Source organism: Alligator mississippiensis, chromosome 4 (assembly GCF_030867095.1).
Source record: "Alligator mississippiensis isolate rAllMis1 chromosome 4, rAllMis1, whole genome shotgun sequence".
Classification (NCBI taxonomy): domain Eukaryota; kingdom Metazoa; phylum Chordata; order Crocodylia; family Alligatoridae; genus Alligator; species Alligator mississippiensis.
In genome coordinates, this window is record NC_081827.1 from 105,965,860 (window position 1) to 105,985,001 (window position 19,142).

Sequence of the window (19,142 nt, forward strand, 5' to 3'; positions counted from 1 at the left end):
AACTTCCCACTGTCATTCCCTACCCTGTATTGCCAATTGCTTTTTAATTTAGGGCCTGATTCTGAAAAGTTTTTCCTGAAAATAGTGGTTCCTACATACATGTGTCAAACTGCATTACCTTTTCTAAGCAAGTTCTTCTAGGAATGATGTGCGTTACTCCAGCTGTCTTCCAGCTCACCCCTCTCTTACCCCTACCCCTCTCTGCACTGGGTCCCTAACATTTCTTCTATGAAATACAGAAGAGGCAAAAGCAGATATCATAGAAGAGACTGAGACACCCTTCCTTGTAAGAGGAGGAAGGCTCTGAGGTCTGCAGGCCTCTATTTTGGCAATGGAAACAATATATGGTACAGTATTTACTTGACTGTAAGATGACCCACCAATAATTAGATTCTATACCTGGAAAAAGTTTAAATGTGTTATAATTTTCCAGGTATAGAGTCTAACTATCGGAGTTTTGCCTTGAATTTGTCCCCCTCCAACTGCTAAAGCAGGGAAAATAAATCTGGGGGGGTCAGGTAGCCCCCTTACCCTCTGCTCCTCCAACTTCTTCCCCATCCTCATCCTTACTATCAGACCCTGCTTTCTATGAGCATTTGGAAGTAAGGAGCAAATTTGAAAGCACTGACCTTGAAATTAAAATACCTCTAGTAATCTGCATATAGGCAAATAATTACAGGTACTCGAAGACTTAGTTCATCTAGAATTGATACATTTTACCTTTTTTGAAATTGCTGCAAGTTTTAGCACAGGTACTTTATAAACACACTTTTAAGATGCACTTTTGTACCTACTGATATATAATACAAACTGGGTGCATTTACATGTGTGCTTTACTACAGAGTTGATTAAATAGCTCCGTAGTAGAGGGTCACAGTCTTCACATTTGCTGGTATTAGGGCACAATAAATTAACTCTGCCATAGGATAGTACTGTCTGAAACAGTACTATCCTACAGTGGAGTAATTTGTTCTGCTGAAATGCATGTGTAGATGGTGACGGGGGCTGGCTGGGGCATGAGGGTGCTAAAGTGCAGGTGGTGCCTGCTGCCTAGCCCTGCACTTTAGCATCCTCATGCCCCAGCCATCCCCTCTGCTGCCTGACGCCACCACCCAGAGCACAGGGCTGACCCTCTGGGCTCCCTGCCAGTCTGGGACTACTCCACCCTGGGTAAAAGGGTTGCGGTCCCATGCGCATGTGTAAATGCTGCACCCAGGAGCAGTTTTCTCCAGTGCAATCTGTGTCAGAGTTTATGATGTTATCTTAATGGCTTGTGTAGATACACTCACTATATATGATATTAGTCCAAAGCCAAAAGGTTCAGGATTTACCAATATATATAGTTAATTGGACTGGGTCCCAAGAGAGTCAACAGTATTTCAAGCATGGTGACCCCAAAGCTCAGCGCTGCTCAACGTGTGTATGTACTCCAGATATTGCCCACAAAGGATCCATGTGTCAATTAGCTCCCACTCATGACTGGAACTGTGTGTTCTTGTCATAAATCTTGGGATCCTCCCAAACTTTATATGCAGATAAAGTGCAGGGCAGCCTGGTCTGGCTCCACCTCATGGAGGGTGTGGCCACACTATGTGACAGGCTGAGAGAGGGGCTAACAGAGGGATTCTGGGTGAACTGCTTGGGCCCCTGTTTCTCAATATTTGCCATATATTTCTTCACATTGGTGAAGAAACAGGAATCATTGGAAATGAGAAAGAAAGGCACAGCTCAGCTGTGGGAGTAAAGAGGAAGTAAAAATGTATTTAGTGTAGTGGCTTACCATGACTTGAAAAAAGAGTTGATGCAGATGGAGGACTGTGCTTAATGGACACTATCATACATCTTATTCAGATGGGTTGCAATAAAGTATTCTTGTGGTATGATTTGCCCAATATGGGCCATGTACTTTATAGTCATGCTCAGCGTTGGCTGCATTTAATCAGTTCCATAGTTGATTTCCATTACTGAGAACATGCTGTTTTTAGCAGCAGTGTAATGATAGGCAATGTATACTGATGAGTGACAATGCACATTTCTAAATTGTTCTTACAAAAGATTTCCATTTCTAATTCAAATGGCTAATGAGATGAGATTCTGATAAACAACATACCATAGAAATACAACATGTGGCAGTCACATAGCTTTTAAAAATATGGGTAATGATTTAAAAAAATAATATTCAGTTTTCTAGTAGCTTTTAACCAGTTGTCCTTTCTATTTCAGTTAATCAGATCTTACTAGTCCTTCTTGTTTTGACTGTCTGTGTCATTCTGTATAATAAAGTTCACAGAGTGCCTTCTACATTAAAGAATGAAACAGGTAAGTAGGTCATGATTCTATTCTGTTTTTTATACTGAATTCAGTACCATTGCATCTGACTGGTGGCTTCTGTTCCTGGTGTAACAAAGTATTTAGGAATTTATAGTTGAATTATATATGCTATTTGGATATAATCTGGGTGCAGAACTTTTAATTTCTAGATCCCTTGATTAGCATAATAGCAAATCAATCATGGTTAATAATCTTCATTCTGATTCAGGGTCTGGTCCAACTCTCACAGAGGTCAATGAGTTTTTCTTCCTTTGACATCTGGGGCGGACCATAACCCCAATTTTGTGCAGATGCTAACAGAGAAGTTAATTGGAAATAAATTGTGATGAGAATCTTCCTATTTGGAATAAACTGAAACCACCAACTCATTTCAAGTAGGTCACCAATCACCAAGCACCAGGTAACAACCAGTTAGAATCAACCTGACCAGTGACTGGCTTGTCTACAATTTAAGGTTTTGCTGCTATTCCAGTATAGTTCATGTGGCAAAACCCCTTAATGTTGACATACTTATACTGGTATAAAAGTCCATATGCTAATGTAATGTCTTACATCTTGGGGAAAGAGATAAATTGGTATAAATAAATGTTATTTCAATAGCGTCTACACCAGGACTTTTACTGCTATAAGTAAGTTGCTAAAATTAACATCCCTGACAGTTATACTAGCAAAACTTTTAACTGTAAACTAGGCTTCATTTTTGTATTTACTTACTAAGATCAGGGCTCGTAGTGGAGTTTATCAGTGACTTTCTGGTTGTGCAAAAATGTTGCATTGTTAGTTTGTGGGTTATATGACTTGAGGACAAGTTCTGTGATAAACAGTCACCAATTTCTGCACAGTAATTTGCAGTTTTGCTATATACAGCTCATTTGGAGAATGGTGAGGAAATGGAAGAAGAAATACCCGTGGTGATATGTGCTGCTGCAGGCAGAATGGGTGCAGTTATAGCAGCAATCAATAGCATATACAGTAACACAGATGCTAATGTTTTGTTCTACATCGTTGGGCTAAAGAACAGCATTCCACATATCAGGTAACAGTGTTTGCCAAATATATTTATTTTAGTGCTTAATTAGGGTCTGAATGGCATTGGCCTTTGCACTGGGCAGGGGCAGATTAATGCATGGGCCTGAGAAGCCCCCCAGGGGCCCTAGCTAATCAGAGGCCCCCTGGGGCACCAGGGGCAACATAGCCCAGGCAAGCATCCTGACCATGGGCATTCAGGGCAGGCAGCGTATGCCTCCTCTCCTCTAGCCAGACCAGGGCCAGAGGCTAGGGGCATGTGGATAGTGGCAGCTTCCTGGCGCTGTCTGTTGCCAGGAGGCCCCGTGGGCAGCCCTGCTTCCACTCCTGCTCTCCACCATCTGCGGGCAGCCAGTGGCACTGGTGCCTATGGGATAGGATAGGATAGGACAGCCCCACCCCACCAGGGCTGGCAGAGGGGCAGGCAGGCAGCTGGGGGCAGCACAGAGCCCATGCCAACCCCTTCCTCCCTCTCCCAGCTGGCCCTAGCTCCAGTCCAGTCCAGGCCTTGGCCTTGGCCTGTTCTGCAGCCCCAGCTGTGCGACACCTGCCAGGTGGAGGAGGGGCTGGGCCACATCGAGGCTGGGGCTGCCTTTACCTCAGTGGTGCTTGCATCTTCTGGCTCACCCCAGACATGCCAAGGAAGCTGGGCAGGCCCAGCTGCAGCAGAGGAAACCTGCCCTCATCTAGTGGCGGGTCTCCAATTTTCTGTTTGCCCAGAGCCCCAGTAAATCTTAATTCACCACTGGCACTGGGGCACAGCACTGGAGGAGGCCCAAGGTGTTGTTCCTTCTCCTTGTGCAAGGGCCAATAACAACTGCTCTCTTTATGGTCCTCTGCACAAAGAGACTACTGCCTCCTTGCCTTGCTTGGGACAGAAGCCACCCCAGAAAAGCAGCATAGAATAGCTGGACCATAACCATTCCCCAGTGTCTTTCACTAACCAACTGCAGACAGATGAGTTTTGCATTACTCTTTATTTAGGGCTGTATTGTAACTATCAGAGTATAGGAACACACAAAGTAGGGCTAATACAAGAAAGAAAGAGGGTTAAAGGTCATAAATAGGGCTCCAACTATGATTGTACTAAAAACAGATCTTGGGGGATAAAAAGTAGGTGGAAAACCGTGAACCCAGGTTGGACTTAGAAGGAGGGATCCCAGCAACCTCAGGCCAGTGTACTGTAGGATCTAGTCGTTTTAGACTGACAGTCTATTGTATTTATACAGCACTCATTACTGTATTTTCTTTACGGTATTTATACTATTTCTAGTTTATGTTCCCAATACATGTGTGAGAGAGGGAAGTAATATTAGTTCCATTTTTAATAGTGGAGAACTGAGGCACAGAGAGATTAAAGCCAGATTTGGAAAGGTATTTAGGCACCTAATATGAATTAACTTCAACGGGAATCAGGTGACCAAATACTGTTAAAATTCTGAGCCCAAATGATTTGCTCAAGATAATACAGAAAATCTGCAGTGGATCATGGAATTGAACCCCAATTGAAATAGACACAGGAAAGGGCCTCAAGTAGGGCTGGTTAAAAAGAAGAATCTTTTTTTTTCCAAATGTTCCCAGAGAGTTTATTTTTTTTAATTCTAAAATGTTAGTATAATATTCTTATTATTCTTATCTTATTCTGGCCAGCTCTAGTCTTAAGTATAGCCAAGACCTATGCCATGAGGCATTTGGATATCTAACACTGAAGAATTTTGGGGATTCCATAACATAGCTTTTTTTTGGTTTTTTTTCCACTTCAGACAATGGATTGAAAATTCTAAACTGAGAGAAATAAATTTTAAAATTGTGGAATTCAACCCTATGGTACTAAAGGGAAAAATCAGACATGATGCATCACGCCCTGAGCTGCTCCAGCCAGTGAGTAAACAAATGTCATGTCACACTGTCTAATATTGAAGGGTATGTCTACACATGCACTTTAATGCACATTAGCTTATTTTAATGCGCATTAAAGCGTCACAAAAATGGTGCTATTTAGTTAATGTGCATTGCAGTAGGCTAATAAGCATTAAGCATCACTTAAAAACCATGGGCACCTATACATATACAGTGAGGCTGCTTTGATGCACTGTAATTACCAGCTGAGTCTGCTAGTGTGTGGTAATTACCACACTCCAGCAGACTCCAGTATCACATGTATCATTGTCCCTGCACTGAAAAAATGGTGGTGGGGGCACTTTAACTAAGGCTCATTGAACAAGCTTTAGTTAAAGCGCTGCCACCATTTTTCAGTGCAGGGATGCTGCTACACATGATATTCTAAGTGCTTTCATTATAGCAGCTCTTGGAACCGCTCTAATGAAAGCGCTCGCTGCCCCCCAACTCCCAGAGCACATGTATAAATGCCCCAAGCTCTTTAGTTAATGTGCATTAAGACAAGCTGATAGGCATTGTCTTAGTACCTCACAATGGAGGTACTAGATTTAATTCACATTAACTAAAGCATGTTAATGTGCATGTAGACATGCCCAAAATGCTCTTTAAAGTTTTACGATCTTTGAAAACTTTTCCCTCCTCATGCAGGACTGCAGGGGTGCTGAATGAGCTGCATTACTTTGTAACACTCTTATTGTCCTGTATTGAGTGGCCTAGCCCTCCGCCAGTAGTGAGTGCCTCCAACACCACATTGCACTTCTGCTTTTTCCTGGGATACAGTTCCCCTTTCGTATGCTGTGTTTAATGATTCTAAGAAGACCTGACTAGACTAAATCCTAGTCTGACCTGACTAAATTATGGCTATGGCATATCCTTAGGCTAACCAGCTAGGGGAACGGGTACTTTAGAAGTTGTTCATAAAAATGACCTCACTTCTGTTGTAGTGTAATGGAATAATCAGTGTTATTGCTTTGTCTTCCATGACTTTGTGTCCTAATACATCACTCAGAAAAAAGACCAGCTGCTACATGTTGAGGAAGCAGTCAAAGGAAAAGCAAAGAGATCACTACATGAAAATTTCTGCTAGTTTGCCCATCTCCTCATATGGCTGTGCTCAACTGGAGACTTTAACCTCTTGTAACTTAAAGAATTTAAACATAGTTTGGGAGAGGGAAAGTTCAAATCTTGTATAATTTCTTAGCTGGTGGTGTTCTGATAATGCTGAAGGCTGCTTTAAACTACAGCAGCTGCCTGTGACCACAATACACCAATTCAGAAGACAAGACAGAAGCAAGAGGGGTTTTTTTGGTGATATCTTTTATTGGAACAACTATAAAGATGGTAGAGATGTTGGAGCATTCAAAGATATCACTGGAAAACCTTTGCTTCTTGCATATTTCTTGCACCCTTACAGCTACAAGAACACTTTAACCCTACTACAGAAGACAAAGACTTCCAGGATGCAAAGAAGTAGCAGTTTGCCCTTTTTCCTTCTGATATGCTCCTTACTTCTTCAGTAGAAACTGCTGTGCCATATATATGCTACTAGAAGCGCGCATCTACATGAGATGCATTAATCCACCTTAGCTTAATTTAATGTGCATTATGGGTGTGTGCCTACACATGCATGCCCTTAATGCGCATTGAAAATGGCAAAATTAGGCTAATCATGCCTAAATTCGATACCTGCAAATGCAGGTATCAAATTTAGGTTCAATTAGTTAAAGTACATTAATGCACATGTAGACACAACCTGGCACTATAGTGCTGGGTCTGCCCAGCCACTAGGGGCACATGGCAGGGCTGTAAGGACTTGACATTAACTTTAGTGCCAAGTCCCTGCATGTGTAGGCACCTTCCAAAAATCGTTTAATGAACATTAAGTTTAGTTGTGTTTAAATGCACATGTAGATATGCCTGAAGATACCTACTCTGCGGAGATTCTCCAGTAGTTACATTGATCGCAGGAGAACTTTGCATCAGTCACACTGTGAAAAGCAAATACAAAGCAGCAGCAGATCTGGGCCACTGTAATAAATACTGGCCACCAGGCCTATTAAGTTTTTAAGGCTAAAGTACCAAGATACATTTCTCAACTTAAACAGCTAATCGGACTAAATTGGAGACAGATAGAAAGTGTTCACCTCGGGCTTCACTTGCATCCTGCTGTGGCAACATGGGTCAGTTTCATCCCTTTTTGGCCTTTACCACTGACTTTAGATGGAATTGAATAAGAGAACAAAATGTTCCTATGTTGCTTTAGCCTAAGCCAAATATTTAGCAATCTTTACAAAGTTCTCATGTAAAATTCTGGAAACACTGTAATAATTATTAGGATGAGTTTTCCCATTGTCTTTGGTGAGGCCAGGCTTTCACCCTAGACGTTTTGAAGGAAATATGGAGACAAGTTTAAATTGTGAAACTAAGTAAATTATTATGAATAGTGCACAGCGAGAAGAGAGGCCTAAACTACATTTAGATATGAGAAAAGAAGTTCAAGGCTATAACCTGAAGCCACTGCATCATTTTTCAAAATTGTCTTTTGTGTGTGTATGTCTAACAGCTGAACTTCGTTCGGTTCTATCTCCCTTTGCTCATCCAGAAACATGAGAAAGTCATATATTTGGATGATGATGTCATCGTGCAAGGTAAGCCATTCTCCAAAAAGTAGTTTGCAGCATAACTAAAATCAGAGATCAGCAGCTTACACAGTCACCAAAAAAATATGTGGTCTGTTTGATGCCAAGCAGGAACTCTTAGTAGGGCTGCACATATGACAGTTTCATATCTACCCTTCTAGAATATTTTAGGAAAAGAAAATTAAAGGGACAGTTTTTACTTTTGGAAGTTTAAGTCTGCTCTTAAGCACAGGGATGCTTTTCATTTTTTATTGCAAATGATCCATTGTTGTGTATACGTGGGCCTAAGTGATTTCATTAGCACAGATTGCAATATTAACCTCTAAATAGATAACTTGTATTTCCTACCAGTGTTTGAATCCCCAGAAATGCTTGTAATATTATTACCCTAATTATCTACTTATTCTCAAGATAACAAAATTGAATCAGATCAAGGGAACAGAAAGCCTGGCTCCTTTTGTTTCAAGTGCCATTAATTCTTCTTTAAATCTGTGGGACCTAGGGTCATTCAATACTTCACAAAACCAGGCTCATAGGGGTTTGTGGTTAAGTCATAAAAGCTAGGAGACTATTCATATCCTAGGAAACCCCTCCATGTCCATGCAGCAAGAGTTAACTAGAAGCATAGGTCTCTTTTCAGGTTGGTTTCTCTATCTGGTCTCCACCACTTTTTCTTGCTTTATTTTTTTACTTCAATCCACTTCCTCTTGCTTATTAGTTCTATAATTTTTTTTGTTTGCCCCAGGATCTCAAAAGCATTTTACAGATGTTAATTAATTAAGCAATAGCATCCTTATGAAATAGAAATTTAATGAGAGTTGTGTTTTGGTAAGGACTGAGTGAAGACATTAAAGCTCCTTGAGGCAACTTCCTCTCTGATATAACAGTATGTAGGTCAGCAGAATTCTTTTTTTGTATGACAAAAACGGTGTCCGTATCTTCATCTTTGTGCTCTTTGATGGCCAAGAGCTCCCGAATCGAAAAAAACAGCAGAGAGGTTACCAAGGATCACTACGTGGAAGTGGCTGTTGTTGATCTCTGGCACCAGAATGATGCCAAAGAACAATTGTATTAATTTATTTTCAACTTTTCTAATATTTCCCTTGCTTTTCAGATCAGCAGGACTTAAAGGCACTTAACCATTTAAAATATGATTTTTTTGTTCTTTTTGCTTTACCTTCATTTACAAGGAGCTTCATAATACAGTTGCCTCCACATTAAACCATTTGAAAATCTTGCATATAGATATGCCTTTTCAATGGAGTCATCATCTCTCCCTTTTTATTATCTGTGGCATGATCTATGGGGAACAGGTAAAATGTTAGTTATGTGCCTTCTGCCAAGCAGCAAGAAATTCACACAGTGAATTTTGGTGCATCGTATCAAAAGTATTGCTTTTGGTTTTCTTGTAACTGGGCATGTCTACGTGAGATGCTTTACTCAAGATTAGAGCAAATTACTGTGCCACCATCTACACATGCAGATGCTTATTGCACAGTAATTTGCTCTAATCGCCAGTAAATTTGCTCTCCGTAAATACAAGTAGCAAAGTTACTTGTGATTACTTACTACATTGTATGGCACGTGAAGATGGCTGACCAGGAACAAACTTGCTCCCAGTCAGCTGGGCAGCAGGTAATGGTGGTGGGAGATTGTTTCCTGCCTCTGGGTGTTGCCTGCTGCTGGGGGACCAGAGTCTTGGTGGGGACAATGTCTCCATGCCCCAGCAGTAGGGAGCTCCCAGCCCCCACTCCCCAATTGCAATCATGGAGCGGGGGCAGGGGAGATTGTTCCCAGCTGCAGCTCTGTGATTGCGATCATAGATCGGGGGCTGGGAACAGGGTGGAAGCTGGGACAAGAGGCTCCATGCTTCCTGCCAGCCCCTAAGTTAGCACCCAGGGGAAGCCTAGAGCTCCCCCTGGCTGCTGCAGGGGGCCAGTGCAGGGCTGGAGGGGGCCAGAACAGACTGCTACCAGGAGCAGATCTGCTCCTGCATCCCTGCATGTGTAAATGCCTGCCTGGGGTGGGTTTACTCTATAGAGTAATTTACTCTAGGGTAAACCCACCCCACAATATTTGCATGTGTAGACCTGCCCACTATCATCTATATCTTGAAAAAAGGGGCTATTTTGAATTTGGAGGAAATTTCTTCTCAGATTAGAACAATTTTAAGGCGAGTTAATTTTGAACCATAAGCAGCTTTACTTCAAATGTTGCCCCATAGTGGAAAATGAATTTTCTCTCAGGTTTTCCAGATAAGTTCATGAGTTGCATCCATTAGATGATTAATTAGTCTTTTATTTCTTAAACAACATTTTCAGTGTTTTGTTGTCATGCCAATCAGTACCATATTCAGGTTTCCTAGCAAATGCAAATGGATTTACTTTATCAGCAGCAAAACCCATAACATTAGGTGCTAATGTTAATTTGTTAATATTGTGATCCCAATTTTCAAATAGAAGGCCTACTATTGAAGAAAAAATACAATTATCTAACAATAGCTCAGATCAAACTGCACTGTACAGGGAACCAAAGAACAATTCTAGGGGAAGGGGAAAAGAATAAAAATCACTCCCCAAAATCAGAGACTAATTATGGATATGAATATCTATACAAGCAAGCTGCAACTTCTACTTCAGCTCATGTCCCACATTTGGACGTTAATTTCAGCATGCAGGCACACCAAATGAGAACATCCAAATACAAAATTCCTATGTCCAGTTATGGGTCCCAAATTTGAAAACTGCACCCATAGAACAAAATACAGCTCTCACTTACAATTCCTTGAAAGTGGTAGAAATATACCTAGGGCAAATGAGCACAGAAAAGGTCCTAAACAGTCTTAAGGACAAGTATGTAGCAATAAGAGATCCATTCTGAAATTCTCAATTCTTCTATTGTCAGGGGACATCCAGGAACTATACAACACAAAACTAGCTCCTGGCCATGCTGCAGCTCTTTCAGATGACTGTGATTTGCCTTCTACCCATGAAATGGTCAGAAGTGTAGGAATGCAGGTAAGATGTCATTTTGAAATTCAGATTTTTTTTTGAGATTTAGCTTGATTTTTTTTCTCCACCTCTCCCCTAAATGACTGTTTTCTTAGGGTATAGGTGCATAGTTTGTAAAGTTTATTAAGGGGAATTTCTTTCTGCGATAGTATAAAATATGTTGCTCTATTGATTCTTCTGAAGTCTTTTCAGCATTCTAAAATTATGTTCATTTCAGAAGGTCACATATATTTAAATTTTGTCTTCTCAATATGTAAAGATTAATATTAGACTTTTAAATAGTTGAGAAAGAGTTAGGGTCAAATTTTTGGGGCTAGTAAAAATATAATATTTGAAGGCTAATTTCTAAGTAGGACCAAGCTACTCTGAGAGATTTTAAATAAAGTAGCCTTAAAATGTACTAGGTGATGGACACATAACAGCAGTCAGGTTAAGATATAGAGAGAGTAAAGAGGAACAGGCCAACGACAGAGCATTGTGGACTATAAGGGAACTATAACACAGAGATACCAATTTAGAATTTACAATCTTCCAGCTTTGTGCTTCACACTGAAGTCAAGGCAGATAATAATATCTAGAAATGCAGTTCTTAGAGGTTCAGGTTCAATATTTGTGAATACTGTAGGTGTTTGAGGTAGACACAGACATATTTAATTATATTTACATGAAGAGCTATAGTAGATATACATCCTGGGTGTAATTTCGTTTCTTTCTAGAACACTTACATGGGCTTCCTGGACTACCGAAAGCAAACAGTTAGAGATCTTGGCATCAGCCCTAGCACCTGCTCCTTTAATCCTGGTGTGTTTGTTGCGAACATGACTGAGTGGAAGCATCAGCGGATTACAAAGCAGTTAGAAAAATGGATGCAGAAAAATGTCGAGTGAGTACGGACACTTTGTTATCCTGGCTCTTGCTGTGCAGTTTATAGTTTAATTTTCTGTTCACTCTTCAGAGTTGTCTAGACAGGCTTTTCTTCACGGTTTACAAGGAAAAATAACTTAGGTTGCAGAATTTCCCACTGTTGAAATCCAGCTCTAGGCACCAACAATCAGAAAAAGTAGGGCTGGTAGGGATCTCAAGAGGTAATCAAGCCCAACCTCTCTTGCTCAAGAAAGGTTCATCCCTGTCTAAACAATCCCAGACAAATGTTTGTCTAATTCTGTGCTTAGAAATGTCCAGTGGCAGATTCTGCAGCCTCTCTAGATAACATGATCCAATGCTTAACGACCCTCAGAGCTAGAAAGTTCTGATACCTAAGATCTACCCTGTTGTAGTTTCAGCCTATTATTTCTTGTCCTGTCCGCTATGGACACAGAGAACAGAAAAAAATCAGTCTTCTCTTCCTTTTTATATTTGAAGACTCATCAACCTCCCACTCGGTCTTCTGTTCTCTAGACTAAATAATCCAAGTTCTTCCAACCTTCTCAGGGCACATTTTCTAGACCTCCAGATATTTATGTTGCTCTTTTTGGGACTCTTTTCAAGTGATCAGCACCTTTTCTTGAAGTGCAGTTCCCCCAAAGTACTCCCCCGAAACTGGAGTCAGTACTCCAGGTGAGGCTTTGCCAGTACTGAATACAGTGGAAGAATCATTGGGTATGATTTCCATATGGCACTCCTGTTAATATATTCAGTATGGAAAATAACTCTCCACTTTTGCTGGGAGCCTCACAAATTGTTATGAAAACCAGCTACAAAGGGGCCAATATTTGTACAGAATTCAAGAAGGCTGCTTAAAGACCAGTGAAAAACATGTCCCTTTTCTGTCCCAACTTTTACTGACAAGAGCTGCAAACATGGGAATTCCCATCTGAGAAAAGTAGCAAAAGATTGCTCCTTTTTTATGTTATAAATATACTTTATAAAGCCAGGAGTGCAAGTTATCTATATATTCCTGGTGCAAATTAATTGTAAATGTGAAAACCCTGTGCAGAGTGAGATTCAAGTTAAGTCATGGTACAGTAAAGCAGAGCTATAATTAAAACAGGTCTTATTTTTTCAATGTTACTTTTCTGGAAGGTGGGGGGAAGGAGAAGGTTTACATGCATGTGTGGTAAGTTGCTTGTACAGTATTAAACATTGCTGGCAACTAGCAAAAATATTCTCCAAAAGTTAGAATACTGATAAGACAAATAACTAGCATTTCTGTTTTTACCAAATGGTTTTGCCCTGGTTTATAGTGAAGATCTTATTTTCTTCAATATTTTGAGGGGTGGGTTTTGCGTTCTTTCCTCTCCACAGGGAGAACCTTTATAGCAGCACGCTTGCGGGAGGCGTGGCCACCTCTCCAATGCTCATTGTATTCCATGAAAAATATTCTGCTATAAATCCCTTATGGCACATAAGACATCTTGGTGAGTACATTTAATTTTGAAACTCTATGGGTTAGAATTGAAGGAGGAGATGTTAAGGAGGAGATGTTAAGGATGATTATATTCATGACTATGTGATTATATTAATTATATAATTAATGATTATATTCATATGCTTCATCATATATTGAATGATTTTATTCCTATGGTTATATTGATTCTCGGTACCTTACTTGTACCTCAGATTCACAATGCCTGCTCAATGCTAATTTGTTTTCCTCCAATATTCAATATTAATGGACTTCCATTTTCTGTGTCCCACAGTAGCTATTTGGGGAATTTTCAAGTAAACCTTTTGATCATGGCTCAATGCTTTTCTGGAAGATACATTTTAAACAAACAAGTTAGTGAGTTCAATACAAAGGGAGGTAGATTAAATTTAGTGGCACATGATATACCAGAGGAGATTAGATGATTTAATAACCCCTCTGGCTTTGGAATCCAAGCTCTAGGAAGAGGCTGAAGGATAAATCAGTCACTTTCACAAACAGTTCTGGATTTCATTTTATCTTAAGAATGGATTACTGCCTTAAATAAAGAGATAGCTACATAATGGGTATAGACACACAACACAGTTACTACATAGTGATTTATTCTAGATTTTATTCTATAGTAAAAAAAAAATATTCGTGTGCTCTCTGGACTCACGAGTAATTTTTTCCAAGCTGCCTGTCTGCAGTAGGTGCTATTACAATATCTACCCAATACTTGGCAGGTAGCTAGTTTGAACTGAACAACTGGTTATCCAGGGATGAAACTGGCTATGGGAGTGGACACATCACACATTCCATACGGTAACTTTCCTATGTAGAAGTTACTCTATAGTTTTCAAAGGTTAGCTTTACCCTGAATTCAGATGATCTGCTACTTAGTAGGGCTACGTGTTGTGTGTCAACTCCATGTTTACCATGTAGTAAAATCAAGTTAGTGTGCAGTAAGTGTTGTGCATCTGTGCCCATTATTGGAACGATATTTTGTAATAAAATATTTCCTACTGTAAAGTAAGAGACCCGACTGAAAGGGTACTGGAATTGGGCTAGGATCGATCCAAGTATTTTGTATGTACTAAGCAGATGGACCCCGCTCCTTCTCCTTTACAATAACCTGACCAAAAATTCCTCTATTTAGACATTCAACATTGCAAGAATGTATTTTCTGAGATTAGTAGCAGACCTAGAAATGAAAAATTAGATTAAAAAAGCTTGTGTCAGAAATAATTGACAATTAAAGCAAATTACTGTTTTATTTTAAGTTTCCATTTCCAAAGGAGGAAATCCTAGAGTGGGATGCACTGGTTGGGATAACACTTGCCAATAAATAAATACATAAATAAATATTTAGAGATTGTTTTTTAAAAACACACAGATTAAGTAGTACGACAGGGACCACCTCTTTCTGTATGTAAAAGAATGAATACATATTTGTGATGGTCCAATATAGTAACTCAGAAATTTCAGCTGCAAAGAAAAAATTGCTCTTAGCCTTTCTTCAGTCACCTGTAGTGACTGGAGTTTTTCAAAATATATTGTCCATCTGTATGTTCCACTGTGGATCTACATGAGCCTCAGGTACTTGAGTTTTAAGCCTTCTGGCAAGTAGGACCACCCTTCCACCCCCCTCACACTGTGTTCACACTCTTCTTGTGCTTTTCATAAACAATATATATAGCACACATCTACTGCTCCTCAACTGCAGTCCCAGGATATCATCCAGGATTTGAAGGAGGAGGTGATGAAGGGTGGAATGTAGTGGAATGGATATATGAACAACACATTTTGAAGGACTTGTTTCTTAATTTCTCTCTCTTTGGAATGATGGTCCATATGCATATTCCATTGAGGAAGATTCCAAAACAGTGTCCAGCCTATATTAGCAGTGAGATCTTGGACTGGGAGTGGGATAGTGATTTTAGTAAAAGTTATTCTACTGCAGCAGCTCAACATGACACTTCAGTAATAGCATAATGTATAAGAGCCCTGGTAGAATATTTTCTAATCACTGCTGAAGGCTCCACTTTAACTGTATTGTAGGTGGTCTGGACACAACTGGACATTCACTTAGAGCAATAGCTCTCACTCAACCTTTTAAGACTCAAGGCACCCCTCAGAATAGGCTAGCTTTTATCTTTTAATATATATATAATTTTACTATAGAAAAATAAAGTAATGCTTCTATTGCAAAGAATTTGCAAAAAATACAGATAGACCACAACAGGTCAGAATGTTTTTGACACTATTTGAAATCTCTGGGTTTATCTTGTAAATGTTGTGGGTGCATGAACACCTAACAGTGATTATATTGTGCAGCACCCAGTTATACCCTTCAAAACATCTTGCAGGACCCTAGTTAAGAATCATGAACTTAGTCCCTTGGCAGATGTTAAATAATGGCACGATTAGGATTTAAGAAATGTTATGTTCCATCTTAAACATCACACAGCCTGAGATGCTATCTGTGCATGGCAGGGCATGACATTCCTCTTATCCAAACTACACCACTGTGGAGCTGTCCCCAGCCTGATCCTGTGGATCAAGCACTTCAGAAACAGGCACAGGGAACCCTGGGTCCTGACTTGGGACTTGGAACTGCCCTTCAAGGAAACCTTGGAATACAGTGTTGAGGGAAGTCTGTCATCAGCACCTGGATTTTTCCTACTCTCCCCAGGGTCATGAAGCCTTTCTTAACAGACAGGTGCAGAAGTGAACTTATACCATAGGCTCAAATGACAGACCCAGGATTGTAATAACTAATTAGGTGCCCTTGCAGGACAATGTCCTTTCCCAGGAAGAACACCTTAGTTTTCTATTAACTCCAGTATCACAGGATAGGAAAAAATCAAGTCTTCCATCAATGGCTGATGAGTTGAAATGGCTGCTAGGTGCAGCTTGACCAAACTTAAACATAGGTCATTCTGCTTCACCTTAAAAGGAGGTGGTGGTGTTCCTACTACACCCTGTGAAAAACCCAGTCCAGTTGGCTTGTAAAATTTTCCTGCTGTAAACCAAGGTATTTGTGACAAGATACCTCAGTCTACAGAAAAAAGCCTGCTCTACAGTCAGTAGCCATCTACCATAATATATGAGGTGGAGAGAGCTTCAGTCTTATCCCGAGTTCTTATTCCCAGGATAAGACTGAAGACTGATACTGACAACTGATATTGGGAGCACCAGTGTAGTCTTGAGACTGTGGGAAGACAGATACACTCGTCTGGGAACTATGCTGGGACTAGTAGAGGTAGATCAGCAAAAGTCTTACTTGGCTTCATCCAGTACTCTGGGTATCAAAGGAGTTTGTGGGCAAGTATACAGTAGCTTTATGTTTATGGCATGAGAAAGGCAAATACTGATCTTGGAAAAGCCCCAATCCAAACGGATGTTGTAGAGGACAGTCTTTGACCTGAAAAGTAAGGCTGGACTAAGAATGTAAGCCTGAAGCCTTACCTCCCTGTCCTTTCAGGTCTTGGAAATAAAGGGTTTGCTCATGGAGCATACATGCTGGATTCACCCAGAGAACAGAGGTACTTGAAGTTGTCCAAGCCCTGTCAGAGAAAGGATAGCACTTAATCTGCCCCCTGTCCCTCTCCCCCACCCCATGAGGTGTTCATATACATACTTTACTTTATACTATATAGTTTTTTACTTAGATAGATAGATAGATAGATAGATAGATAGATAGATAGATAGATAGATAGATAGATAGATAGATAGATAGATATAAAATAAAAAACTGCCATCAGGCAACACAAACCAAAAGGAATTCTAACTAAAAAAAAGACACTTAGTAGAGAATTAACTAGGTTAATAACAAACAGCATGTAGCTAGGAAGAAAAACTAGTTTACAACAGCAGAGCACTCATCTTAAGTCAGAAGACACTTGAGAGGAGTTGAAGAGCAGGAGATGCATATTCTACTCTTAATTAAAAGTATGAGGGTAGGCTAAATGCATCCATACTTTGTGCATAGTGCTAGGCAAATATCTTTAAGTTCAAGTGTGGCATGTTTCTAAGACATGTCTGAGCACTAACCATGTGCATATGGACAACTGCTCAAAAGAAAACTGGGCACTTTCAGAATAAAGGGAAAAATAACTACTGAGAAGAAGCAAGTTATTTTACTTATTTATCACTAGATTTTCACTAGTCCAGGATCGAAAAAGTGAAATGTTTCCATACAGCCAGAGGAGATTTGAAGACGTATCGTCAGCCTTCAGTGGATATGACAGCATTCAACAGGACAAAGGATGATGGCTTAGTTATTTTAAAAAAAAGTAAACAAGGGAACCTATTAGATTAGGCAACTGAGGTTCCTTATGACTTCAATTATGACACAATAGTAAATTATTAGAACAAGGCAAAGGCTGCTGTTATCAAAGAACATGTGGTAAGCAGATGAGAATGAGCAGAACAAAAATGTTCATGAAAAATCAACATCATTCTTACAAAATAGGCCATTCTATCCAACAAACACCGGTATGCAGACTCACTTTTCATTTAAAGTTTTGATTTTTTTTACCTTGCATAGCCTCTTCTGGTAATAGTATGCATCCATAAAAGCTATATTTATTTATTTTTTATAAACTGTACAGGCTGGAGTCCTGATACCCGATATTCGGAGCATTTTCTTCAAGACGCTAAATTACTTCATTGGAACGGAAGATATAAACCTTGGGACTATCCTAGTGTTCACACTGACCTGTGGGAAAAGTGGTTTATCCCTGACCCATCAGGAAAGTTCAAACTGATTCGTCCCGATACCTGATACTGATATATATGTAAATGTTAATACTTAAAAAAATAAAATACGTTTCCAGCAAGATCCAATTAATCTTCCTATTTATACACCACAGTTTGTAATACTGTTTTCCCCCTTTCTACTGTGAAACAGCTATTGAGCAAAACTGTATGTGCAACTGCTTTTACAAAATTAACCACGAATATTTGTTAAGCACTCCCATACGATGAAGTTTGCCTAACTGCGCCTGTGGAGAGGGAAAATTTAGGCTTAGCCTGAATTTCAAATATGGGAAACTTGATAATGAAAACACTTTCATAAGGTATTTACACAGATGAAACTTGCTACTAACCAAAACAAATTTTAATGCAATGTCTCCTACCGTCTTATTTTGCTGACAGAAAATCTACACCAGAAGTACTCTGCAGTGTTAGAATACAAAATCTTTTTATCTTTGTAATCTATTTTTAATCATTGCTACATGAAAATTAATGAAACATTTCCAAAGGCATAGTTAGGGACCTACCAAATTCATGGGCCCTGGCAGCCTATGACATGGCTGTAACATGGCCGGGCCGCCCCAGTTTCACAGCCGGGACTGCCATTTTGAAGGTGGAGCAAAGCAGCACCCCCTCGCCTCTGATTGGCTGAGGGGTGCTGCAAGTTCCACCCCTCCCAGGCATTGATTGAAAGCCCTAGCTGGAGCTGTCTGACTTGTTAATTCAGAATTATCATCCTCTTCAAGGGGCGGAGAACAATAATTACTGACTAAACAAGGTTGACCCCTTCCCAACCTGACTGGCTCCTGGACTGAGCTGATGTCAGGGGGTCAACCTCCAATTTGCTCTGCTGTAGCTGTCATCCTGCCCCTCCCTTCAGGAGAAGGGGTCTTTTGGCAGGCTTTCCCTGCTCCCCCCTTCCCCTTCTGGAGACAGAGAGATGGGAACTTTTCCTGTCTCTCCCCCCACCTCCCCCGCTTCAGGAGACAGGCAGTCTGCCTTTTTTTTTTTTTTCTTTTTGCTTCCTTCCTCGGCCCTTCTAGGAGACAGCTTTTTAAACATGGCCAGTTCCCCATGCTTTTTCACAGGAGACTGCCAATTACACAATTTCCGTGAAATCGTGTATTTGGT

General features: G+C 40.2%; 1 protein-coding gene across 3 annotated transcripts in view; it reads left to right on the forward strand.

Moving 5' to 3' along the window:
* GLT8D2 (glycosyltransferase 8 domain containing 2) overlaps positions 1 to 18,094 on the forward strand; it is a 28,442-nt gene extending 10,348 nt beyond the window's left edge. Inside the window, exons 3-10 of one of the 3 annotated variants that reach the window (XM_059726439.1) lie at positions 2,224 to 2,319; positions 3,184 to 3,367; positions 5,121 to 5,238; positions 7,859 to 7,904; positions 10,800 to 10,912; positions 11,623 to 11,789; positions 13,151 to 13,263; positions 17,867 to 18,094. In XM_059726439.1, coding sequence (XP_059582422.1) covers positions 2,224 to 2,319; positions 3,184 to 3,367; positions 5,121 to 5,238; positions 7,859 to 7,904; positions 10,800 to 10,912; positions 11,623 to 11,789; positions 13,151 to 13,263; positions 17,867 to 18,039 — 1,010 coding nt within the window. In that variant the 3' untranslated portion in view covers positions 18,040 to 18,094. Of the gene's footprint in view, positions 1 to 2,223; positions 2,320 to 3,183; positions 3,368 to 5,120; positions 5,239 to 7,819; positions 7,905 to 10,799; positions 10,913 to 11,622; positions 11,790 to 13,150; positions 13,264 to 17,866 lie in introns of all 3 variants that reach the window. The other 2 variants (XM_019489683.2, XM_006261630.4) reach the window with 2 other exon arrangements.
* Positions 18,095 to 19,142: the final 1,048 nt, after the last annotated feature.